The 26,599-nt window shown below is 42.0% G+C and overlaps 2 protein-coding genes across 7 annotated transcripts; one reads left to right on the forward strand and one right to left on the reverse strand.

Annotated features, from left to right (window-relative positions):
* Positions 1-333: 333 nt before the first annotated feature.
* PTRH2 (peptidyl-tRNA hydrolase 2) lies at positions 334-1,162 on the forward strand. The gene has a single exon (XM_026861573.1). The coding sequence runs from the start codon at positions 380-382 to the stop codon at positions 896-898; it is 519 nt and encodes a 172-aa protein (XP_026717374.1). The 5' UTR covers positions 334-379; the 3' UTR covers positions 899-1,162.
* A 1,129-nt stretch (positions 1,163-2,291) lies between these two features.
* On the reverse strand, positions 2,292-26,599 carry CLTC (clathrin heavy chain). 6 transcript variants are annotated; one of them, XM_026861453.1, is made up of 34 exons: positions 26,389-26,599; positions 25,608-25,610; positions 23,992-24,260; positions 23,491-23,652; positions 22,581-22,694; positions 22,009-22,182; positions 20,947-21,144; positions 20,085-20,285; positions 19,337-19,489; positions 18,906-19,028; positions 18,493-18,630; positions 18,164-18,328; positions 17,870-18,050; positions 16,725-16,888; positions 15,751-15,762; positions 14,966-15,091; positions 14,257-14,399; positions 13,618-13,852; positions 13,163-13,285; positions 12,921-13,066; positions 12,572-12,755; positions 12,039-12,231; positions 11,451-11,608; positions 11,078-11,242; positions 10,881-10,988; positions 10,589-10,756; positions 10,270-10,419; positions 9,862-9,993; positions 9,587-9,697; positions 8,707-8,877; positions 8,200-8,421; positions 7,073-7,093; positions 4,007-4,082; positions 2,292-3,685 (listed from the first exon to the last, which is right to left on the reverse strand). In XM_026861453.1, the coding sequence occupies exons 1-34, from the start codon at positions 26,543-26,545 to the stop codon at positions 3,561-3,563; spliced, it is 4,971 nt and encodes a 1,656-aa protein (XP_026717254.1). In that variant the 5' UTR covers positions 26,546-26,599; the 3' UTR covers positions 2,292-3,560. The 6 variants fall into 6 exon arrangements, with proteins under 6 accessions (XP_026717254.1, XP_026717255.1, XP_026717256.1 ...); XM_026861454.1 differs by lacking the exon at positions 25,608-25,610; XM_026861455.1 differs by lacking the exon at positions 15,751-15,762.

The raw sequence follows: 26,599 nt of genomic DNA on the forward strand, positions 1-26,599 counted from the left end.
AATTGGATTTTGGGTATTGACTTAAACCGCCCCCCCCGCCCCCTTTTTTTACCACTTTTCTCACCATTTTTAGGTAGAACTATCACATAATTCGCGAATTTTTTCATAGCTCTGCTTCCCGTGTTGAAAGCCATCAAGGGCTGTAGGTTGTGCACTGTCACCAGTGACGTGTTGGCAATTAGAAAGCTGTCGCTGGGAAAGCAGATCCTACACCGAGGAGGGGGTCTCTGAACATCCTTTCCCAATGATGGAGTAGGGAGTTTTTTTAACAAATGTCTGCAAATAACCAGGTGCACTCTCAGAAGATAAAACAAAAAAAACCCGCTCGAGTAAATCTGTCTTTCCCCCCGCCTTCCATAGGCAGCCTTCAAAATCCATCATGGATTATCTCTCGAAACCCGGGTTCCTCAGCGTCATCGCTGGAGTCGCGTGTGGAGTGTGCCTGGGGTGGGGCATTCGCGGGAGGCTCCTGAGGCAGCCCAGAGCCGGAATGACCGCCCCTGCAAACAACCTGGGGAGCGAAACAAGCATCATGGGAGAGTCCGGGGAGTTCAAGATGGTTCTGATCGTCCGCAATGATTTGAAGATGGGGAAGGGTAAAGTAGCAGCACAGTGTTCCCACGCTGCTGTTTCTGCCTACAAGCAAGTTCAGAGAAGAAATCCTGAACTCCTGAAACAGTGGGAGTACTGTGGCCAACCTAAAGTGGTCCTCAAAGCTCCCGATGAAGAGACTCTGATCCAACTCCTGGCTGATGCTAAACACCTCGGACTGACTGTGAGCTTAATACAAGACGCGGGTCGTACTCAGATAGCTCCAGGCTCCCAGACAGTCCTTGGGATCGGACCGGGACCAGCTGATGTTGTAGATAAAGTTTCCGGTCACCTGAAACTCTTCTAAACCAGGGACCAAAGAAAGCTGAATGCATTGATGTATGGCAGTACTGAAGGGATTAAAACCCAAATTTGGGGATTTTCTCTCAATATAAATAAAAGTAACCAGGTTTTGTAAAAGATTTATATTTGCAAAGTTCAATATTAATGTCTTTCATGAGTTTCTGTAGCGCGTTCTAAAGTGGGAAGGAAAGTGCTAGACTGGGTGGAGTTGAGGAAAGTAGAGCTGGCAGAACATTGCTACGCATAAGAATGAACCCAGTGTCTTTAATTAAGACTTGTGCAATTAATTGGGGATTTTGCTCTTTGGTTTACTGGCTGAACAAAAGCATTACTAGCATTTAAGTGAATTTGTTCCATGTGTTAAAAATTATAGGTTTCCCCTCTCTGCCTTACAGGAGGTTGTGTTGGTTTTTTTGTTGGATTTTTTTTTTTTTTTAGAGATACATTCTTTAATTCAGAAAAGATTGGCTGCTGAAGCAGTTAAAAATTGCCCCATAGAGCTGGCAGTAGCTGTAGCCAACTTCCTGCACAAACTGCTTCTGAGTTAAGTGATGCAAGAGCTTGTAACTGGTGTGGGACTGACCCCGTGAAGGAGGCTTTGCAACCCAGACCCTGGGAACCAGTAAACAGCTGTGGGGAGTGGCCGTGAGCCACGTGCCTTTGCGGAGGTGTTGGGGTAGCGTGTGCAGGAACCCACAAGCAGGCCCAGTTTAGCCAAGGTTCAGGATGTTACCCCACATACAAACAGCTTGTCCTACAGGGACTAACTTAAAGCCTGTTTTACATGGGATTAACAGGTCTCGGGTTTAAGGTGGTACTGTGAATTCCATCCTCGTGGCTCTGCTGTAGCTTTAACACTGTGAAATGCTGCACTGCTGATCACAGACTTCCTGCAAGTCTGTTCCTGTGAGAACATCTTCCCCGGCCTCAGCCCTGGCTCCACGTTCAATACCTATGAAATACGGTGTAAGAGAACAGAAGGATTTGTCTCAGTCAGACTGACAGAGCCACAGGGAGCGTCAGAGGGGTTGAAATAAAAGCATAAGCAAGTGCAATAAACAGAGACCTGAGGGAGTTTTTATACTGTACCTCTTACGTAAGCATAATACTTCGCAAAGACTGACACTACTCACTGCAGACTTTCGCTCCACCCCGCTCTTGAACAAAGACCTAGAGCCTGGGCAGGTTAAGTCCCCTAGCTGCCTACACCCCTCATTCCACAGGTGCTCAGATCACACCCCGCAACTGCGGAGGCAGAGGAGCAGACGGGAAGGGGAGTTGGCCTCAGGGCTGGAACCTGACAGCTCCTGGGTACCATACATGAGCCTCTACAGCTATCACAAACGGGGCCAGTGCAGTAATGCTCATTCCACTCAAATATGACAGTATTCATAGAGAAACATTTAAGTCAATTTTATTTGAAGCTAAATATATTTAAGGCAACTTACATACCTAGAACATGATCTCAATTTAACTGACACACCCTACTACAATCCTAATGTATCATCTGCACAAATACGCTGTAGTTGACCACGATGCAGCCAACTATTGCAAAGTGCTATTTTTCTTCTCTCTGGCATAATCTTTCTATAGGAAAAGCGTTACATATTTTCTTGTATTGCCCCCTCAGTGCAAGACCCCACTAACGGTCTCCGTTGCTGCTCTCCTAATGGCCCCTCATACCCCTGAATGCACGTGCCTGCATGCCCCACACTACTAGCACTGTAATACTTGGCTCGAGTTCAAAGGTCCTTTTTGAAGACATAAAGTGAAGCTACCACTATGCAGCATGTCCACAGTCCAGTAATTTATTTTTAAATTGAGTAATTTCAAATTGCACAAACAAAACTGAACAGCAATATGCTTGAATTCTCTCTTCTGTACACTCAAAACAGTGATCTAAAACACCACAATATCCAACATACACAAACCTCAGGGCAGGGTTAGTAAATACACAGATTGGAATCATGGTGCTCTGTTCCTGAATGGAATGTCCCACAAAAGCACAGGATACAGCACAACGTAAGGTCATCTGTTACATATGGAGTGAGCAAAAAGACACTAGCATTTTCTATATGCATAACTGGAAAAACCTGCATAGGTTAACTTTTACTCATTTTTAAGTCAGGCAAGGTTGTCTGTACGCATTTTAAATTCTTTTAGAGCTATGCAATCCAACCAAGGTAGGATATGCTGATTAGTGTTGTCTCTTGTCAGCAGTCTTGCAAGGTCAAATACAAGTATCTTCGCTTTAGCTTTCTCCGAATATACAGTGAGACTTAAATGCGTTTAGAATAGACAGTACATACCGTAAGCTGCTCACATACAATGAACTTAAGATTCAATATTAGAGTGTAACACTATAGAGTGCAAATCAGAATCTTCACAATAGACTTAATGGTAATAAGCAGTCCTGCGAAAGCCCACTTGAACAAAGTCGTTTAAACTATTCCCCTTTTAAAGTAAAGTCTAAATGACATGGAATGTGAAAAAGATTTAACATAAGTGATTCAAATAGTTTGCGCTAGAAAAAACAGTCCTTCATGAAAGGTTACAAGAACACGAGGCAGAACTCTTTGCTTTTCCCTGTTATGAATTAAAGCGGGGAGGGACGGTGGAGTTTCAGTAAGAAAATATGCTAGCTCCAAACTGACTTGTGCTGCCTCTTACATGCTGTACCCAAAGCCAGGCTGCGGTTGCCCGTAGGGGGGTGCAGTGTAGCCATAGCCAAAAGGTGCTTGTGGAGGAACTGCCACACTGGGTCCTGCTGTCAACATTAGCTGTGGCTGACCTGCAAGACAGAACAGCGTCATCTTTATTCCGAGAGTTCAGTCAGCAGAATTCCTGCACCTTCCCTGGAGACGTTTGCGTATTTAACAGTAACTCCCCAGTGTGAGCTAGGACAATCTTAAATCCTGCAGCCCATACCCAATCTTAGCAGCAGCATTAGCGCTGTACTTTATCTAGTATTTTGGAACATGTTCCCTTGAGACTCGATTTCACATGAAGAACGTTCCCATTTCCAAGGACTTCCTTGGCAAAAACCACGTCTCGGGAAGCACCGATTTAAAAGCAAAACGTGTTAGTGACAACACAAGAGCTAAAGCATTACCATAAACAATAGGTTGTGTTTCCGTAGCTTGCTCCTCTTCCTTTCTCAAAGACTCTGATGCATCCAGTTTATCCACCTGGAATTGAGACCAACAAATTAAAACAACTCCTCTCAAATAGGTACTTACTCATGGCAGAGAAGTGGAAAAGCCTTAGTGGTATGTTAACACCCATCAAGAAAAGGAGACCATTTACAAGTTAAGATCAATTCAAGTAGCAATGTTGGTACTGGTGCAGTCAAGATTGTCCGTTTCCTGAAAAAAACCCTAATTGAGGGATTTGTGGAACTTCTTTGAAAGCTCACTCCAGGCTGAAGCTTTGTATGAAAGGTCTCACACTGGACCGGAGCTGCTCTGACATCAGTGAGCTCATGAGTCACCGTTGCTCCAACTGCTTCAAACCAACAGCCTCGGGGCACAAACCCGGATTTTAGCACAATGTCAGTCGGAGACCTTTGGCACTGGAGCAATTGCTAAAATAATGGCCAGACCTGGAGAAGTTTCCCTGAATGTAACATCGAGGCAAAGTAATCTGAAGTTGGTATTGGTATACGGCAGACTGCAATAGCATCCGACATGTCACTTGAGCCTCAAGATTTCACTTTCCAAACCCATTCACTCATGCAATTTAAGTTCAAATGCAGAGAATGCATGTGTATAAGACTTGCTTTTTTTCCACTCTAGATCTGTGTGGCAGTCAGCCTAAACCCACAAATACTCAACTTGTTTGAGCTTAATACACAATAACAAGACAAGACTAGCCAGCTTCGCTCTGGCTGCACAGCAAGTGCAACTGTGCTGTTAGCCCACCCCTACAGAAAGGCAAGAGAAGAAACTTATTCTGTAGTGAAATAATTGATTGTTACTAAAACAGATCCAAGGAGACTCAGCGTTACTACAGTCTAAGGCAGGCCCTGAAACTAAAAAAACCACAAAAATTAGGTATTGAAATTTTACCTGGGAGATAAGATTTAGAATAAAAATCAGAGACAATCATGCCAATTACTTTTTAAGACAACAAGACAACTCACAAACCAGATTAATCTTTCATTTCATCTGTGTCCTTGATAAAGGAGTCTGAAGACAGGTTTCCTGTACTTGCACAGGGTTGGCATTACTTATTCAGCTACACCAACACCCATGAGTTGAACAGTTTTCAGCTTAACTGTGCTGTATCGGCAAATATTTGCGGCAGCTCTAACTGCTTTCTTCTGTTTAGTTGTGAATTACATGCTTTCCATAAACCTGTTAATTTGTAACCTCAATTAGAGGCATAAATCCAGGAAGTGGCGTAAGTCCTGAGCTTTCCGAGTTCATTCATTGACTGGGCTTTCATGACAAGCCTTTTTGTTGCCTCACACCAGTATCTGGCTTGCTGCTGTCAAAGAGCACAGGAGGATGCCAATGCTTCAAGACTCTTTTCCAGACTGCTGAGAACTGCACTGTTTTTAACTCAAATAGCAACACACTGAACACAGAAGCACAAGTTTAGAGATGCAAATCCAAGGAGAATGTGCAGAGTTTGCTGCTAAGCAGAGGCATTTGGCTTACCCGCACTTGGAAAGCCTCCAGCCCAGGACATTTAGTGCATTTTTGACTCAGTTTTAATGCCTCCCCTCAGAGCTAAACAAATATTTACAAAAACAAGCACAAGTTTGAAACCAGCCTGCAGGATGGTTCTTACACCACTTGCTTGAGCATCACCAGGTTCAGTACCCTACACACTTGTAGCAAGATTTTTTTTTTTTTTTAAAAGGCTTTTCCACAGGGACTGCAATAAGCTGCAGAGGAAAAGTAACATGCATTCAATGTTATTGTGTTATGTGTGCATGAAAAAGAGGCAAAAGTACTGAAGCAAGAGTGAGGTCTGAAGATGACTGCCATACAGGCTCCCCCCAAAAAACCACACGCAGCCCACAGCAATGCCTTGTAGCTTAAGGAATAGTGGGATGTAATTGCAATGACTGCTACACATGCGTAGTTTATGCAAACACTGCAGTTCGATTACCTTTTTTCACACACACGCTTTCTTACTGCCTCACTTACTAGCTGCTGAAGGACCTTACACTATGCATTTTAGTCAGGTTAGCCTTGAGTTCCAGTGGTGTAATTACAGACATCTTGTCACTAAGAAGCAGTTTGCATTTAGTCCATCTTCAAGCCATTTGTCAGTTTGTTCGCCCTTTGCTCAACCACATTAATGGAAAACTCATGCTAGGGCTGACCTCTGCTCTAAGGAGAATTGGAGTGGTATTTGTACAGGAGCAGATGGACAGAAACCTTAGAGATTGCCCTTCGGACGGGTAAAATTGCACAGCAAAAGGCAAGCCTCAGAAGAGCAATAAGCATTACCTTCTTTTTCTTTTTTTCTTTTTTTTTTTTTTTTTTAAAAATGAGATAGCAGAGAAGTTTAGTGAAGCTGAAGAGCTTGGAAGGCAGTCTTTTTTGGACAGCTACAAGAAATTTACTACAGGGAGGAGAACCACAGACTTCGTCTAATAGCTGAAGATTTAAGTTGCTTTGTGAAGTAGAGCACCGTGTGGATTAGACTAGCACCATAAGAACTGGTCACCTGAATGAGGAAGAGTCTCTTCTGAAGCAGCTAGTATCTACTCTGCCTACTGTCAGCACGCATTAGTAATGGTCAAGAGATCAGAGACTGGATCACAGTCCTTAAACTAGCAACCGCCATAGTGATTTATGGTTCAGAAACAGTGGTCCAAGACTTAATTATTTCTTATCATAGGAGGTTTTTCCAGTCAGATTGGCTGTCAGGTAGTAGCACTCGTCTCTCCTTTCAATACCAGGTTGACTGTGATCCAACTGATCACCTGTATATGCCCTTCCTGATGATCTATTAGCTTATTAGTAGCAAATGAATCTACTTTTGTCCTACAGCACTAGCTACTTGTAGAGTTAAACAATTTGCATATGCTTTAGTGATATTTTGTTTGGGGAAAAAGCAGCAGCAGTGTAGTAAACTTAGGAAAGAAAAAAAAAAAACTCATGCAGATTCCTTAGACTTAGTCTTCCAGACTTAAAGATGGAAAACAAGAATCAACTTTCACCTTTTCCTTTATTGCATCAACCTGCAAAGGAATTCAGAAGGTGCAGCTTAGAAAAATCAAATTCCATATTTAGCATATAAAAGGTAGAAACAAAAGCGTCAGGGAAGAAGTTATTAAGGTACAGGTGAGTAAAAACAAAGATACACCAGAAGTATCTGCTTTAGAAAGGCAGCTCTGCTTGTTGCTAGACCTTACTTCACTAATTTCATTAGCTACACTACAGCTATATCCTCATCTTTTAGCAGGTCATCAAATTTTAATCTTTAAGGATCCTACTCCAAGACCACTACTCTCGAGAGAGGCCTAGTATTAGCTTGGTACATGAGGCATATCTGACAAGTAATGCTATTGCTTAGATAGCTCCCCACCTCCCCCAAATTACAGCAATTAGGGACAGCAAATTGCTATAGGACTACAGAGTAGTCCTGCCTTTAGAAGGAACAGCCAGGCAAATCTGCTAGACAAACAGGCACTCCAGTCTTCACTGACTTAAGCTTGAGTTGAGCTTTTACTTCTCACAGAAAGAGTCTTCATCATTAAGGAATTTACCCTGTTTCACTGGAAAATACTCTAAAAGCTTTGGCTGGGCAAATCTTGCTGGTGAGAGTTGGTATTTAACTCAAATCTGGTTCAAGTCTGACAGAGCATTACCAAGCACTTCCCCCATCCTAAATCACAAAAACAAAAGCCGAGTCGGAATTAGTGCCATTAAGTATCAGAGCCACGTTTTGGAGTTAAACGCACAGCAGACCAAGTTATCTCAAGATGTAGCTATAAAGCTTTTTTAGTATACAATCTAGAATTTAGTTAGAGCTTAATCCCAGCTGGGATTCCTGACTGACAGCATATTAAAAGCCTGAATCCTGCAACTACTTTAAGACACTGCCCATGGTCAGGCAAATACTACTGATGTAGGTTCTGTAATTGGTAGGTAGGCTGGAGTCTGCAAGTCTTTCAGTCTCTTAGAGGGCGAAGTCTCTCCCCAGATGGACTGAAAAATAAGTGTGGACATGGACAGACAGACATTGGACAAAGCCCATATCGATGTTAGTAGCAAGCAGACAGTCTCAAGGCAAACACCACAGTGACTAACAAGCTTTCGGTGTGGGAGGAACACCTGCTCTTACCTTGGTCAAGTATTCCTTCATGACCTGAATAAAGTATGGCATGGCAAAGTCCATGATGTTGTGCCTCCACGCTGTTTCCAAGACAACATCTGGCCTTAGGAGATCGTAGCAGGTGAAGAGACAAGCACCAAAGCATTCTCTCTTGTTCTCCTGCAAGAACCACTGCAACAATTCTTCTGCCAACTCAGTATCTTTGGATTCTGAAGCATACTGCATTGCATCCTACAACAAGAGAGAGGCTGTTTAGCCTCAGGTGACATAGTACCACATCCATGTCAGTGACTGTATTTATCTAAGCTGCAATCTCTTACTGGCCTTACAGAGAGGAGGCATTCTAGGACTTGCTTCCAAGAAATCTGTTCATCTACTGCCACTATGCAGCAATATTTTCCAGATTAGCAACAGACACCACCCAGTGGCTTCCAAAGAGATGCAGCTTTACTAAAAAGCCACGGTGCTCCAAACAAGACAAGCACACTAAACCAGACCTGTGCAGTGGAGTCTTACCTTATACAGTCTGTCTTTCTTACAGAGTTCTACACTCTGTTTCCAGCGATTGTTTCCTTTGAAGAGATACGCAGCAATTCTTCGGAACTCTATTAGTTCATGTTTCTCCAAACGTTGAGCAAGAGAAATGTTGTCAAAGTTGTCATAAGCATCTATAGAAGTCCTAAGAGCCTAAGTAGAAATAAAGTTATTTGCACCTCAAACGTACAACTGCATCTACAAAGGTACAAACATCTTCCATAGATCTTAGCTCTGTATTCCTACTTCTAGGAGGATAAAAGTATTCTAGCCAGACTTGCAGATTTTTTTTCTTTTTTTTTGTGAAGCTGGTGTTTGACCCACACATAGTTTAGGGTACTACAGTTAGTACTTTTCAGTAGTGATTGCTGCTGAGGTTAAGAGCCTCCGAGTACCAGACAGCTGTTCTCTGAAAAAGAGTAGAACAGCCAGACTCCAAAACTGTTTGCCCTTTCCGTGAGTTCTTTCCTTAGTGCCCTCTGTTTTAAATAAAGGCTCATCTGTCACACCCATAACAAAGTCGCCACTCTATTCCCAGTAGGAACAGCCCAAAAAGCTCCCAGAAAGCCACTAAAAGTTTTCCACTTAATCATTGGCTAGTCACCACTATTTCTGTCTGAAGTGACAAAGAACATATACTTAAGGAATTAAAGTTAACAGCAAGAAGGTAAAAATCTACTGAAAACAAGAGAAACTTGTGTTTCTAGACATTAAATGCAAAGTAAGAATATTAGGTTAATATTGACACAGAAGCCACCTTGAACAGAATTTTGAAATTCAGGAATAGCCGTTTCTTACAAAGCACATACAACATGCAAGTCAATACCTGTTCCAGATATTACTGTTTCAAGACAAGCCATACCTGGTAGTCTTCTTCAATAATGAAGAGGTTGTTCAGGGACTCATTCACCGATTTGTTGTTGTGATTTTGAACAGAGCGCAGGTAAGGCTTAACCAGTGGGAGCTGTTTAACCTACAGGGAATCAGGGAGATATATTTAAATCAAGATAACTTTTTGCAGAGGTGTCCTAGCATCTTCCCTGTGAGGCAGTGAAGTAGCTAAGAATTTTAAAATGCTACTACAGCTAAATGCTTTTGCAACTGCAACTTCTTTGATCTGGATAGTAGGAAAATTACCTTTGTGAAGAAGGTGACAGCGCGAGTGTGGTCAAGTCGAGGGGACAACACCATCAGCAGGTCATTGAGCAACAGAGGTTTAAATTCCAAATAGAATTGAACTGCCTTGTAATACAGCTCCACATTGGCCACCTAGAGATGAGTAAGGATGCATATTCAGAGCAGAAACTTGACTGTAGAGAAATCCACATGAAAGACAGACATAACCACAGGTATTCCAGCACAACTGAGCCACCCATCCAAGATTCATTCTTGTCTCTACAAGTCTCTTTAGTTACTGTAGTTGACTTGCTTTGAAACTACAGGCCAATATCAAGAACTCTGAATTTTAAACAGGCTACTAGTGAAGGAAGAGAACTGAATTGCACATAGCAAGAAATTTACCTCCTTTCACCAGGAAAGTAATACCTTAGTGATGATATCTTTGAACTGGCCTTCTTTCCAAGCATCTGTTGGGTGATTCATCATTGTAATTATGGCGTTATCATATTCTTCATACTTATCATACAAGAACACCAGTTCTGCCCAGAGATGGGCTTGTTCTGCAGCTCTCAGGACCTAAGCAAAAGGCATATTAGAAATTCCAGTTAACAGATTGCTATCAGTGTCCATCAGTGCTCAGGCTTTAGTGCAATTACTAAAGTCAAGAGCTGCTATTGCCAAAGCTAGGGTACAGACAATCCTGACAGATGCATTTCAAGTTAAATTTTAAGTCTCAGACATTCACCTTGGGGATGTTGACTCTGGACCAGAACAGCTCCAAGTGCTCCCTCATCTTCTGCGGCTTGAATTTGGAATAGAGAATTGCTAGCTCTGTAAACATCCCCATGTGTGCTCGCTCAAGCCCAAGCGCTGCTTCCAACATAGTTATCAGCTCTTCAAAGTAGCCACGATCCTAAGAGATACAGGCGGTTAGAGGTGTTTCACTTTAGGAACCAACCTGACTCTTAAATTTCCAGTTTTGGACAGAGTTGCCACGAAGAATATACTGACTGTATAACAGGGGTCAACTTAATTACCTGGTAATAGTTGATTAGCTCTTCCAACTCATCTGCATGCACTACAATATGGAGTCCACACATCTGGGCCAGGCGGAACTCTTTGCCATCAACACAGGCAAAGCAGACCTGGAAATGACAATTGCATTAGTGCTTATAATCAAAACTTCTGAAGAAGCTACAGCTTTGAAGTCCCTTAACTTAGTCAGAAAGTTTACCTCTTTCCATGTGCGAGTACTGTTTGCTTTCCGAGCACCATCCACAGCTGCCTGGTATTCACCTAGGTGAACTAAAGTTGAGGCTAACCGGCCAAAGTTGGACACATTGTTATACAACAGCTTAGCTGCTTCATACATCTTTTCATCATAACAGCGATCGCCAACCTACAGGAGAGCATAACCAGGTTATTCTTGCAGCTTTTCAGTCAAGGGCTTAGATAAAGTGGGTAGTATTCAAGCCATTATCAGACTGGAGATGTCCAAGATCTACCCAATATATCCAAAAAGACAGATATCCCAACACCCCTCGGGTTAGCAAGGCCTGCAGGGCCTGCTGCTGTGATTCAGCAAAACTGAAACCAGTCTCACTCACTTGCTGGATGTGTGCGTTGTTGGGTCCGTTGATAAACTCCTCTAGCTCTGCCAGACGGTTTGTTTTAGCAAGAGCAAAGATTAATTCTGTTTCCACATATGACTCCCGGGCCTTCTTGCGTGCCATCTGAAGATACTTTACCAGTTCTTCCCAGTTTCCTATGAAACAGAGTTCAGAATGCTTACTTTCCCCCATTGAGGACATTTGTGCTTGAGCTATGCTACCAGCTCAACCCGTAATTCTACCTCTATTCTCCAACAATCAAGACTAGCCTTCATACTACACGTACTACATTGGATTAATAAAACAGGCCTCACTAAAATCCTGTTATTTAGCTGCACACAAAGACCTCCTTAGCAGCAACTGCTCTGACAGAAGCCTCCAGCTAGCTAAAGTAGTTTTAAACCACCGATTATCTGCAAACGGAATACACCATCTTTTCCTGTTTTCATTTAGGGCAGTCTTTGAAGAATCAGATTCCTCTTCTTGCATCAAGATACAGGTTTGGCAGAACTGCAGTTTGAGCAGACCACGCACAAGAGCTGAGCAACGTCAACAGCAAAAACATAAATAAAACTTAATGGTTACCACTGGCATTGGCAGCTTGAACAACTTCCATGTACGAGGAAGGATCATCTGCTTTAATATAGGAGTCAATTGCTTCCTTTACCATGCCCTTCTGAAGCTGTGCTTTAGCCAGCTGACTCCACACAGCAGGCTCATTGCAGCGCTCAGCGAATTCATACGCACGATCCAGGTTTCCAATGTGCTCTATTAATACCTAAAGAAAGGGTTCACGATCAGCCACTATCTATAAAGGTCAGTTTTACAAGACACTGAGCTGTGTTTTATCTTAGTTCTTCAATGGATTCGGAACTGCTTTTAAAATAGGGACAACTCTGTACAACCCACGCAGCAGGAGCGATTTTAGGCTTATAAAGTCTCACTTCCTAAGGGGTTCAATATACAATGTTTGTTCTACTTCATGAGACAAGACGTGAAGGAGCTTTGGTCACTTTGCTAACTGGTGCTAAGTACCAAAGTCACAACTTAATGGCAAAGTCCTTGTGTGAGGATGCACGTGTCACAAGGAGTTATTACAGACTGAGATTTTAAAATACCTGTACAGCTGATGTGTTGACATCAAACTTCCTGAAGATAGCAAATGCCTCCTCGAAAAGCTCATTGCTAATAGCTATATTGGCTATGTCTGGAGCATCATAGTTATCCAGGCGATTGATGTACTCCATGACACGGGTGCGATCAGCCTTAATAGCTGTAAGAATGAGAAGGTTCTGCAGATTCCTAAATAGAGAAAGAAAATATTGGTACATATAAAAAAAAAAGATATCAAGAAATTCACCCTCCCCTGTGGAGAAGGTATTATTTGCTGCCCCACATTACAGTAATTTGACACCTGCACCAGGTATCATTTCAAGTTTCCTGTGACATAGTTTTGACTTTACACACCTGTGCTCACTGAACACAGAGTTATCAAGAACTATTTTCTCCAGCAGTTCAATAAGCTCATTCGGTAGATCTGCAGTCATGAAGGCCTTCACAGTAACAGAGACTTCCTCAGGATCCTGTGTCTCTGACAGGGCAGTCTGTACAACCTGGAGGCAGAGTCAAGCCATTGAGGGATCAGTGAAGTCAGGTACTAGCAATTCAAGTTAGGGCAACAAAGGCTTTCACTGTTTTGTTGATTATACCTGGTCAATTAGTGGTCTTCTGTAAGGGTTGCTTTCCAGTAGCACGCTGGCCCACAGTTCAGGGTCTTTACGACGAACTAAGTAGCGGGAAAGACTTTTGAAGAGGGAGTTTTCATTGCACACCTAGTGAAAGGCAAAGGTTATTGAGAGTGAAGCCACAGCTGATAAACCTACAGCAGACAAGCTAATTGTATTGCAACATTAAATAAACCTGTCTGAGAAGCAGACTAGAAATCAGGCTTTGATACTTCCATTAGCCTCCCATTCTAGGGTGTCCAGGGGAGTCTCCCATTTCTCATTACATTGCATAGCCACCTATTCTATTAGAAGTGAGCAGTTCCCAGACTGACACTTTTTAGGAAATAAATGCTTTCATCAATCATAAACCTGAATAGCTGCCCCATGATGCTCAGGTTAGAACTTAACCCACGTGTCAGCCGCCTTGGCATACATACATTAATAAGTTCCAAATCGCACTGTCCACGCTCATAAGCCACACAGGCCAGGTGAGGGTCCCTCTTCTCACAGTACTTGCCAACAACTCGACTATCATAATAAGGGTTCTCACGCAGGAATCTTTCTGGATTGTTGTTGCTATCAATGTATATTTTGGCCAGCGCATTGTGCGTTGCAGGCTCCTCACAACCCTCATGAATTCTTGCTTCCAGCCAGGGCAGAAGCAGTTTCAGCCTAGAAGGAAGAAGTTTTCACGTTAGATAGGTTGAGCAAATAAGAAAGTATCCACTTGCACAGTTTCTTTGTTATAGAAGTCAACTTCAGTGCAGGATAGTCAGTACTACACCAGAGTTATAGCACTCTATTTTGACCTACATTCTAGTTCATTATTATGATGGTATAACTTTCTGACACTATGAAGAACATCACAACCTGAAGACTCTCATTATCTTTAGGCTGCTTAAGGAAGATCCCCACATCAGCCAAGAAGTAAAGCAGACTTTTGCTGCTTACTCACCCGACAGCAGCTTATTATGTCAGTACCAGCTTTAGCTATGTAATGAGTCCATGCTCTGATGGACAAGCAGTATAACCATTATCAGTCTGGCAGCGTTAAGAGACTTGTAGAAGTGTAATACCTGTTTCTTTTCTCAACCTCTGCAACAAGCTCATCAGTCGAAAATTGACCTCTCACTACAAGGATAAGGTTCTTGATCACATCTTCAGAGCAATCCACATCAAGCAGTCCCCCAATAACAACAGGCAGACGGCTTGGATTCACCTAAACAGGATCACTTAAAGAAGTCAGTGAGCTGTCATGCAGCACAGACAGTCAATAGTTATCCCTAGAAGTACACATGAAGGCTGCTTGTTAAAATTGACCTCAGCTTCCTGCCTTTACTCCCAGCTTCCTGAGGTTCTGGAGAAGCTTAAAAGCCAATTCTTCAGTCAACAGGGGTTCACACCACAGTTCAGTGGCTCACTAATACTCAGTCCTCATAGGAAGAGAGCCTGGGCAAGCCAATTTGTCCCTGCAGGAAGTATAAAGAACTTCTCCACCCCCTAAAATGTTGGAAGTTAAAATTACCTTGAGTAGTCCAAAGTTATTCTACCAAGTTTTCCTCAAGAGACACATTAGCAGGGGTTACTGTTCAGCTTGGCTGAAGAATAAGAGATCTGACTCATGTAAGGGCTAACTTACTGGAGGCCACTAATAGGTACTTAAGCATCAGTCTCAAGTATGAGGCTGTTTACAGAATACTTACAAACATAATGCCTACAGTTGCATATAATAGAAGAAAGATTGATCAGTTTGACTCAAAGCCAGGTGACAAAATTGCAACTTACCTTCTGTACATAAATCTCAATATATTTTTGGAGATTATTTCTATACAAATACAGCACCAAATCGTGGACAAAGTCAAAGCGATCACATACAATGATGAGTGGCAACTGATCCGTGAGTTTAGCTTCCTATAAAGAGAAGGCTTTTAGTGATTTGGTTCTGTTCTTGGGCTTAAACAGACAAATAGTGTCACTTAAACTGTTAAACTGGTTAAGCCAAAATTCAACAGTCAACCAAATAATGACAGCTTACTGTTCAACTAATTGTTCAGGGCCTACAGCGAGAAGCTCTCTCAAGTTTAACCCTGCTCCTTCGCATGGCAAAGTCTATGAAGTTTTACAACACAACTATTACAAGCCTAAGCTATAGATAGCATTTTTAGCTGCCACTGGTGTTTGGTGTGCAGGATTAGCACTCTGGGATTTCAGAAGGAATTTAACCAAAACTAGATTAACGCTGTGCTTCTTTATGGTAAAACTCACATAGAACTGACTTCAAGTGACATGGGTCCTTGTGATACCTTCTAACTATGGATTTAAAGAACAGTAAGAATCATGCTAGTAGCAGTACTACTTAAATTGCTAATCAGATTAGTTATCTAAAAGCATACCAACTTTCAGCATAAGATTACAATGATCACAGTACAGAAGCTTAGTCTATGTGGCAGACACTATTCCAGATACATATTTCAGATTACTTATTTGAACATGCACATCCCAGAATATAATCCTACATATAAATTACATTTAAGGACTTTACACAGGGAGGCCTGTACTGGGAGATTTACCTGGTACATGTCCTGCACATTCCAGACATGGAACAGCACAAAAAACAATAGCTTTCATCAGGAATTTGACAGCTTGATAACATATCTTAGGTGGCTTGATCAATTTACATACCTTACACCTCAGTGACATCAGGTTATTTTTAGAGAATTCTCATTTGAAGAGTTTTGCCATCTTCAGATATGATCAGCAAAATCTAAGACTATACTATGTAATCAACAAACATGAAGGCAGGAAATGTTCCCAGATAAAGTTTTCCCCTCCCACACTGTTTCTCACGTTTTTCTAGCAGCGTTCCATTTGTCAATAAGCTCAGCACTAACAACAGGCTACAGAAGCTGAACTTTGAGCACATTATCTTTTGCCACTCTCCAGAAACGTTTCAGCAATCCCAACAGTAACAATCATCACCTATTTACACTGACTGGCACATCCTAGCAGAGCTAGACTGCGGTACACCTGGCTGAAATTTCAGCGTGTACAAGTAAGATGGGTGAGGGAGATCAACCCTGAACTCTGAAGGCATTTATGGAATTAACTGACACTATTCATTTGTTGTTCCTGTAGCTGCTCAGTTGAAGCCAAATTACACTGTAAATGAGCATCAAGGTATGAACTCATTCAGCATTATGGTTGTTTCTCAACCTTCGAGTTACTCATTTCTTGTTTTATAGCAGACATCTCTAACAAGTTCTAGATGAGCTGATGCTATTATTTACAGGTTAAGAGTTCAAGCCAGGTTAACCATAGCAGTAAGGAACTTATCTAACAGATTCTCCATTTTTTAGCTATTGTTCCAGGCTCAGGCTCTATTTGGAGGTACTGCCTTAAACCTCTGGTTTAAGAGGACAAATGGATCCGCAAATGTTACAGATTCATCTGTATTTTCAGAGCTGCCTCATTTCACCAGTGACACACACTGTGGTTTATCAGAACCCCAAACAGGCTGAGACAGTCCAGTGCTACCAAACATTACCTTGAGGAAGTTTTTAACACGTTCTGGATCATAACAGTTACTTTCCCTGCAGATTCTTTCCACTTCTTTAATTTGTCCTGTCTTGCATGCAGCTTGAATATACTTGAAGTGCACATCTGGATCCTGGCTGAAGTTTACAATAGAGCCCAGGAAATAAAACAAACCTTGAGAGAAACAGTCAACAGGTTATTCCACTAAAGCACTTGAGTTGGATCGGTATTAGTTGTTAAGTGAGTGTTCCGAGTTACAATTAAATGAAAATTTGAATCTGACAATTGCAGAAGTTTACAAAGAACTGAAAAAAAGATTCAAGCATTATAATTGTCTTACAAAGACAAGATTGTCCTAGCTGAGTCGAGCCTGTTGTTGTTCCCCCTGTATTGGATAATTGGATTAGTGTGTTATATGCAACTTTGATAAATACTGATGGATCATCATTAACTGCCCTAAGTCACCTTTGTTAAAACATCCAGCATGTGCCTTCCATACACCCCTAGACATGAGGCGAGGAAGAGTTCAGAAAACTAAAACTGGTTGCAGCCAAAAGCTACTACCACACCTTTCACTAAAACAAACCGCAAAAACTGCTTGCCACAACCCACAGCTAAAGTTCACTTAAAGCCGATGCCACGTAATCCTTGACTACTTTAGACAAATGACTGCTGCTAACCATTTTCCAAATTCCAAGAGTCCAAGATTATGTTGTGTTCTCAGGCTTTACAGAGGTTTTCTCTGAAGCTTAGCAAGATGCTGTCCAGCCCCACATCTGCAGAGATTTGACCACTGATGTACCACCATGCTGACCAGACTATACACAGATAGTCTTTTTGAGAAGTTCAAAAGCCCAAAACCCAAAGGCCACACAAATTTAAGATGACCATTTTGGACAGAGGAAAAAGGCCAACTGCTTCTTCAGTTTATTTTTTCAGATTGTCTACAGCTCCAAGCTTTTTCGTAGCATTTCAGAAAACCTACACATACAACACTGAATGTTGGTGCCTTCCCTTAACATGGGAACTTTAAGGTTTAGGTCAGGTTTTGAGGCCTAGGTACTGAAATTCAGTATGGCTTTCTAGATTTCAGCAGACAGACAGTCCCTCTTACACACGTGTATGCTTTTGCCAGAGGCAAGAGCACAAACTTACCTTCAAAGCTCTTGAAAGACTCAAACAGCTCAATCAGTGACTGTGTTGACAGTTGTTCATGGTATTTTGAAGCTACCTGGACACAGATCTGCAGGTTCTGACGAATGTTAGCAGACAACATAGCACGCAGACATTCCAGGGAGTCTTCTACCGATAAGGAACCAAAGTAATTCACTAACCACTGCAAAGACACATAAGCCATTTTAGACCCAAGTAGAACACTCTATACTCTGAAGTCAAATGTTGAAAGCAATTATTAATGGCCTGACTTTTGCTAGATTCGGGTTCTCATACCTCAGGATTGAGAAGGTGGGTGTGAACTACTGCACGCTTGATGTCATACAAGTCTGTGAAGTGTTCGAGTGCTCTCTGTAGCAAGCCAGCTTTCTCACACAGCTGAGCTATGTGAGCCCGGTCATAATGAGTAAACATTTGGTTTCCCAGGATAGCATCTGCAACCTACAAAGAACATGGAAAAGTGTTTAGTTCCTAAAAAAAATGTTTAGTTCTTAGAAAAATGTTTAGTTCCTAAACACTATTATTAGCATTTAATACTGACCACAATGCAGGGGCTAGTCTAGCTACAGACAAGCCTGATCCAATAACTCTCAACGCAAGCGTACCTGAGGGGCATGCATGAGGTTCATCTCAAGTAAACGTGTTTGCAGGGGACCTTCTGAGGGACGATTATTCTTCAGCGCATCCAGCAAGAAGGCTGTACATTGCTGAATTAAATTATATTCCATAAAGACATCCACAATCTGCAAATAAAAATTTTAGGTTTTGATTAGAAACCGGAAGTATATTTAAACAAAGTAACATCAAGCGCAGCTTCCAAAGATAAACTGTTTATGCTGCCACTGCACTAAGGTACCGTTTAGTGTTCTTAAAACTAGGCAAGAAACAGCATTGTCCCAGTAAGGTAAATCCAAACTCATAGTTCAAAAAATCTTTCTTTCTCCAATGGTAAGAGTATGACTCCTCCTCCCAATTTAAAGCCTTAAAGTTAACATTTCATAGCGGTGAAGTTATTTACTTGTGTTATGTCTGCAAGAGGCTCTTCATCTTGAACAAGCATTTGTGCAAACTGCTGTCCTTGATCAGGGCTGATTCTCATTACGTTCCTCAGCAAAAAAATCCAGTCTGGAGTATATCCGACCTGAAGAGATAATGAAAAGTAATAACTCAGCAGGAGCACATGCCTTGTTAAATACAGAGCTCAATAAGAGCTACTGTCAGGAGCTTACACAACCCAGTCAGAATTTCCTCATTTGGAAAAGATTACACAGGGAAGTCTGAAAGGATACGTGTGTGAAGTCTAGCAGTAATTATTCAGCACAAAACCTTAGGCCAAAGTGGGTACTATGCAAGTTCTCAGATCCCCCCCCAAATACTTTTAGCTACTTTAGAACATACAGCAGTTATTCTTAAATCCAGGGCAGATATGGCAATTTAACTTCCTCTCACCTTCTTAGCATACAAAACGATCTTCTGGACTTGTCCTGTTTCAGCAAAACACTGGATGACTTTGTTTGGAACATTGGCTCTCAGATAGACACTAAGTGCTAGCGTAGGATCTACAGATTTCACAAGGTCTCCCAGCTCCTCTGAGCACTCCAGCTGTTTAAAGATATAAATACAGTCAGTCCACCCTGTCAGTGCCATGCTGAAATGCACTACTACCCTCTTCCTCATTTGTCTTCCTTTTAGGCTCCTCTTAAAAAAAAAAAAAAAAAATAAAATTAAGGCCTGGCCTGATAGCCTTATCTGACTCTTTCAGCAGTGATCTATTGGGCTCTGTTCCTTATGCTGTTCCACAGGAGTCAGAAATGCATTTGTAGAGCTAAAAAGAATTGGGTGATATGTTCTATCAGCATGCTTCTTCAGCTAATTACATAAATGTAACCACAGCTCAAAGTATATGCGAGTCAGTATCCAAAGAAGCCTGAAGCTGTTTGGAAAAGAACAGCAGTAGCTCAGAAGCTTTGCATATTAAGTTCACCCTGCTGCTATTTTAAGTAGAATGAGTGAAGCTCATTTGATCAATTCTCTTGCGGTAACACAGGTCACAGTTACAGGTAGAGTGAACGAACAATTGCTCAACTGACCACACTTGTGCATTGCCCAGTTGAGTTTTCCTGGGGAGGGGGGAAGGCTGTCAAGCAGTGATGTCCCTCCCCCTCCAGGGCTCTAAACGTATCCACCCCAAATTTACCTTATCTTCTTTCAACCATTTTTCCAAGAGCTGTTTGCGTCCCTGCTGAAGCACTGGTCTGCAGAGTTCCAGTGACTCGTACTTATTCAGCTGCCCTTGGTCAAGCAGAATGCCAAAGTATTGGAGTAAAGGGGAAGTCTGTCCTGGCTGTGCTGGAACACTCTGGAACCGGCGTATGGTGTCTGGAGTACGCAGGATTCCCTGCCAGAAATAGAGATGCACTTTAGTTTTCTGTTCTGCTATTGTGGCTTGGCAAGAGTTTCTCCAGAAAGCTGAAGTTAGAAATGCTTGCTACAGCAACATTATGTTTTGCCAGCTCAGAGTAAGGCAGAGCAGTATGGTTGGACATCAGCTCAGACACTGCCTTCGAGGTGTTTTGACAGAACATGTGCAGTCATAGCCTTAGCCTTGTTTCAGCAGCAATGCAGATTTAAGTTCAGAGGACCGTTCTACAGAATTAAGACACCCTTGTCCTTGCAAGCAAGTTCCTATCATCTGAATTTAGTCTCTTACTCTGCCCTTTTTATTGTGTTTCCAGATGTAGCCTCAGCTAAAGGCTGTCTTTTCATAGAGAATTTTTTAATCATTAGAAAAGGTACATACCAGAAACATTAAGCCTCACAGCCATTACTCTATCGCTTATCCCTCTCCCCCTCTGGGGGCTTCATACAAGCTCTAAGATCTTCCAGCATACAATCAGCACACCACGTACAGGTTCCTCACAGGTAATGTTAAGCACTACATTAGGACAGGAGCAGTAACAAGATTCTGGCCTTGCCACTTAGGAAATTCAGCGTGCTTCCCTGAAGCAAGAAGCTTAAGCCAGCAGAGTTCAGTACTGTTCTGAATATCAGTCTATTACCTTTGGGGCGTTAGCTGCCACTTTTGCTGCCTCCGAATAGTTCCCTTGTGCAAAGAGTGCATTGAATTTTCTGGCAAAGAGTTCCTCAGCACCTGCCAGGTTGTTGCGGACAGCCATTCGTAAAGCTAGGTCAGGATTCTGCAGCACATTTGTGATATAGGGAATAATATTCTCTTCTTCCACACACACTGAGAGCACCTGAACAAATCATCAAGAAAAGCTTCCAGTTACTCCAAATATAAACAAGCCAAGGGCTAAGCTAACCTCTAAAAGGAAAGCTATGGCATACATGGAAAGTTTTTCCATTCCTTGATAACTGTAGAGTCTTGCCATTTTATTTAAGAAACAGACCTCCGGTTAGAAAGAACCTCTACCATCCCATTCCTTCATCAAGGCAGATGATTAACAGTCACTTTCAACTGAGGTATTTACAGAGGTCAGAAATACAGGGATGTAAGTACTACCTTTCCATAACCTGTACTAAGTGTCTTAAGTAACCAATCCTAGAGGATAAAGCAGGAACAAGTCTTCTGCTCTGTATTACCCATGCTCGACAAGCAACAACATTTGAAATCAATTCAGCCTAGAGGCATAGCTGTACAATGTTAGCGGACTGGTTTAAACCAGTTAAGGTAGATGTGTATGGAGAAATGGTAGCAAATTTTCTCTGGGGCTCAGAACAGTCAGACATCAATCAGATGTTCTGGACAGAGTTCAAAGTGAACATATTTAAGACTTCCATTAACATGCAAGAGGATACAACCTGCCCCCCAAAAGAGGTATATTCTAGTTCCACCCTCAACGGCAGCACAGCGTTTAGATCCACTGGTTGTCACTACAAAACCCCCAAAATTATGCAACCAGAATCTGAGTTGCAGAAGAAACTAGAAGTCAGACAAGCTGCGCTCCTGTTCAACTATCCAATACTACCACATTTCTCATTCTATTATTCTGTCTTGTTAATGTCTGGAAACTTCTAGCCATTGATATGAACACTAGAGCATAGCATTAAGGACCAGTGAGATTAGCTAAGCAAGTGGTTTCCAGGCCAAGCTTCCTTACTTGTCCCTTTCTGTTTACTCCAATAATTCCAGCTGTTGCTTCATGCTGTGCAGTAACAAATATGGTCTCTCCACTGATTCTGTTCATGTAGATACAGGTGCCAGTTTCCAGGTCATACAAGTGGATATAGCCATATTTTGTTATGAGAAACACCACATCGTGCTTGTCACTGATCTGCAAAACAGGAATGGATTCATCAAATTGCGTATTGGACAAAAGGAGTAAGTGCTTTTAAGAACCAGCAGAGAGCTGTGCCATTTCAGGACAACTAGAAGTGCTGTTATATTTTTAGTTAGCACTTGAGCACCATCGCAGTAGAATGATGTTTTAATAGCTTGAAAGACAGTTAAATATACATGGATATTTCTTCCATAAATAAGGAGGTGTTGCCTTTGAACGCTGCTTCAGTCGTCACCTTTAACACTACTGAAGCAGGAGCAGAAGTGACACCCTTTTAGATCTCAGCCCCAGGTCAATATATTGACCGCCTGGCTTGCAGCGCCCCGTTACAGCGTCACAACCACCAAGGGAAGCTACAGCCTTGTTCTTGTGCTCGTTTGCAGCTCTCATACCTGCATGGCAACAGGAAAGTCGTTTTGTGCTTCAGGAGGGAAGAAGACATCCACTGCTTTCTTTGGAAATGGCTGATTCCCAGTAGGCGGCGTGCCAACTTCAATGATATGCAACTGTGCGACAGATTCATCCGTTAGTTTTCGTATTTAATTTACGTAGCAATAGATTCAACAGTGAAGATACAGCGATTCTTTTGCTGCTGAGCCTTAATCCCAATCTTATGCAAAGATAAATTAAATCAGTCTTCCTAAATGTTTTCACTGGCTAAAGGTGTAGCATACTGTGTTCATGTACCATAGAGGAGGGAAACAATTAAGCATGATCTGTAGCTAACCCTAGCTCCTTAGAAGGTTAAGGAGTCAGTTAGATCACTGTAATATGCACTATTTCAACTTGGTTAACATTTGACAGAGACAGTTATGAAGATGTTTCTCCGAATCCAGCTTTGGTTTTACTTTGTCTCAGCTGTCACAAAGTAGTTCACATAATTCCAGCGTTAGTATTAGATCACTAGTTAGCCCTGTAACACTAGTGTTGATTTTTTTCATCTAAGAATTTGGAAGTTAAACCTGACACTGAGAATCAGCATCAAAGAAAGATTACAACAGCTTTCCCCTTAAGCCAAGCCTGTCAAGTGGAGTCACATGTTTCAAGCAGCTAATTAGGCTGGTCATGACATGCCACCTCACTTCATGACTCCAAACAGACTCCTGCTACACCAGGCAGTCCCTGCTGTAGAGCTCAGTATGCACCAGTTTTCATATACATTAGATATACAGCTTGCAAGCTGACACAGTCCTTCACTTCTCTCCTAAAGGCAACTTTGTGCATTCTACCACTTGTTTTCCTGGAAGGAGATAACCAGGGTGAGTCATTAAAGATTACAGCATATTTAGAATCAAGTCTTACCTTACCCCCAGCTTGCCCTCTTACTGCAAAACAGAAGAGAGTGGATTCTTCAGCATTTCCTTCCATCTTGAACTGCGCAAAGCTTGCTGCATGTCCCTCGATTGGCTGCGACACCTTCCTGTCTACAGAATACAGCTGCATGGCTCCCACAACACGATTTTGCTAGACAAGACAGAACAAGAGTCAGGAATAACAGGCATCTTGGCCAGTAATTTCATTTAAGTCAGTGTTGGTAAAAACATTGTTGTATCAAACTGAAGTACCCTGCCAACTTTCCCTTACAAAGGCATCACTCAAGACTCTGAATCTTGTACTAGTGTTTATACCATTACTGTAAGATTTTTGGTTACACTTCTTTGTTATTTGAAGATCGAGACTAGCATTTATATTCCCAGCAGTATTTTAGGAAAGAAAACAAACATTTCTGTCCTGCTCCTATAAAAGCAGGAAACGAGCCAAGCTCTGGGCCTCCCCCAGCAGGCCTCCCCAGCTCTAAAGTACCTGCGCAGATATGCCAGTTAGCAGCAGCCATTTCTGCTTCGCATCGGTACGGTAGTTGATGATCTGGCAGCCGGCAAGACTAGAATGGCGATCAAACATTTTCACAGGCTGGGACTCCCCCTCCATACTCCAGTGGTAGACTGCATTATCCGTTACAAGAGCAACAGTATTCAGAGAGATCCACTTCCAGAAGGTGACATCATCTGTCATTGTATGGGCCTTCATTTTGCTCTTCATTTCAATGTTAAATATTTGAAGTGTTTTCCCAGCTAGAAAAAACAACATTGTTAGCCAGGTTACAGTTTCCACTTGTTAACTCAAGCACTGGTTAAAAGCAGAACAGCTGCACTATGACATTAATCACTTGTGACTCCCTTCAAGAAAATGCTGTTACATACTGGCAGTATTTTCAGTGATCAGCTATTACTTTTAACCAGATCCCATTCCTAGGGCTAATTTTACCAATTTGCCACTACTGAGCAATCAAACAGATGTGAAAGACAACTTGATAGGAGACAAAAGCTTCAGACACAAGAACAAGTTGTATGATACTTCACGTACATCAGAACTAGGTTACAATAATGCTGAGTCTCTTAAAAGTTGTGAGAACTATGCCAGTGTCATTAAAAACTACATCCACATCTGTTTCAAGTATAAAAAAAGCACAACATGGAACAGTCAAGCTGGCAGAGGGCTTTTGTAATTCAGACTCATTGACTAATACCCTTAGGTTGCACTAATGGGATACACAGCTACTGGCTGCAAACCAGACTAACAGAAACTGTGCAGGGAAAGGAATCTAGTGACCAACACAAATTCTAAAAGGCAAGACAAAAAGTTCTCCAAATTACACTGAATGGTGCATATATACATCCTGAACAGCCACCTGCAGTCATTTATATCAGTTTTTACAACACAGTGGCATATAAGTAATTATTTCTTCTGTTGAGAAGATAAGGAAGGTTCTGACCAACTTCTAGCTTTAGGAGATAGCTATTTAAGCACATGCTAGTGTAGCCCAAGAGGAGTAAAAAAGGATCTGAAACCAGGTGCAGGCTACTACCTGTAACTCGGCTTGATAAAGTCATGGTGCCATATGGGCAAATGCCTTCACTCCCCAAGGATTAGTTTAGTTAAAAGCCACCATCCGTTCAGCTATTGATGTAAGATGCAGAGTCAGGAGTTTCTCCACAGCTTGGAGAAGACTGTCTAATGCAGTGTTACTCAGGCTCCAGGCTAGCAGTTTTGTTTCCAGAACTAGTGCAGCTGGAGCTTTAGAGTCAAGGGCGTTCAGGTAACATGTATCCTACATGACATGCAAGACACACTAAGAGGCAAAATCCAGACTTAATTCAAAAGGGACAGTCCTGTTTATAAAAAGCTTAATATCAAGATCCCAATAGTTTAAATACATTCAAGCTCTTGAGTGGATTACTTTTCTGAATCTTAAGTATTCCCTTGTTTGGGAGGGCATGAAAAACCTCTGAATTTTAAGCTTTCAGTTGCTTAAAGACCACCGTTCGGCCATGTGCACCATACATCTGAACCACTTTATTCTGCTTTCTCTTTTCATAAGACACAACAAGAACTAGTATAGTTCAATTGAAATAACTCACCATCTGCACACACAAGAAAGCATTAAAATTGTGACAAAACAGTAGCACAATATTAAAGTCAAACTTTGACAACATTGAATACATATAAATCTTTCCATTAGCAATGTGTTTCTAGAGTGATAGTATTTAAAGCTTCTTGGGCCTCCTGGAGAGAGAGGCCAACGCTTCTGGAGACTCCAGAAGAATGCTTGTTCTCTGTACTGCCAGAGATACCAAGTTAGCTGACCTTGGGCTTTATTCACCACACAAGTCTTCCCTGCATAGTTCTACTCTTCTTATCACTGACTGATAGAATAAACATGCACAAACTGGGGCACTGCCTCTTCCAGCAAGGCCAGACTATTGCCTTCAGGAATATTTCCCCTCCTCCTCAGTTTTAGTTTTCCTTTCTCAGCAGAGAGGTTTAGTTGATAGACCTTATACGCTTAGGAGACCAGGTCTCACTTCCCTCTACCATGATTCCAGACTTGAGGCTCCAAAAGGACCTTAAAGCCAACATTCTCCTTCCAGCTCGCCCTGCTCGAAGCTGTAAGCATTCTGACTGAAGCAAAAAACCTCATCCTGATGATCAGCAAATAGCAGGAAGCCTCAGCTGAAGCTTACTGCCCAGCTACCTTCAAAAGAACTGAAAATGCATTAAACTTAAGCTCCCATTAAGCTGTGGAAAATTGGTAAGGGAACCTCCCACACAAATTGCCCAAGAGACTTAAATCAGTTATAAACTAGTCTTAGAGAAAGCTCTCCATCCACTTCAAACATTTCTTTATCAGGACTTCCGTACCTTTTAATGCAATGACTTTACTGGCAGGGTTCATGATAGCACTGTCAGCTGAAATTGGTCTTCGAATCGGGTTGCTGGGGTCATTCATGTCAATGATCACCACTTGAGCCTGTTCTCCCACTTTCTCTCTTATGCAGATAAATTTGTCAGACTCCATTGTCAGAGTGCTGAACCCAATGTTTGCTGGGTTGATGCCCAGATTTTGGAGCTG

This window comes from Athene cunicularia (assembly GCF_003259725.1).
Source record: "Athene cunicularia isolate RWA chromosome 19 unlocalized genomic scaffold, athCun1 chr19_part1, whole genome shotgun sequence".
In the NCBI taxonomy this organism is placed as follows: Eukaryota; Metazoa; Chordata; class Aves; order Strigiformes; family Strigidae; genus Athene; species Athene cunicularia.

What these genes read in the sequence shown, in the direction of transcription:
- PTRH2 (XM_026861573.1), top strand. Translation starts at nt 380, where the DNA reads ATGGATTATCTCTCGAAACCCGGGTTCCTCAGCGTCATCGCTGGAGTC.
- CLTC (XM_026861453.1), bottom strand. Translation starts at nt 26,545, where the DNA reads ATGGAGTCTGACAAATTTATCTGCATAAGAGAGAAAGTGGGAGAACAG. An exon ending in GAGGGCAAGCTGGGGGTAAG is followed by an intron (nt 22,695 to 23,490) that starts GTAAGACTTGAT and finishes TCTGTCGCACAG; the next exon opens with TTGCATATCATTGAAGTTGG. An exon ending in ACTTTCCTGTTGCCATGCAG is followed by an intron (nt 22,183 to 22,580) that starts GTATGAGAGCTG and finishes CCTGTTTTGCAG; the next exon opens with ATCAGTGACAAGCACGATGT.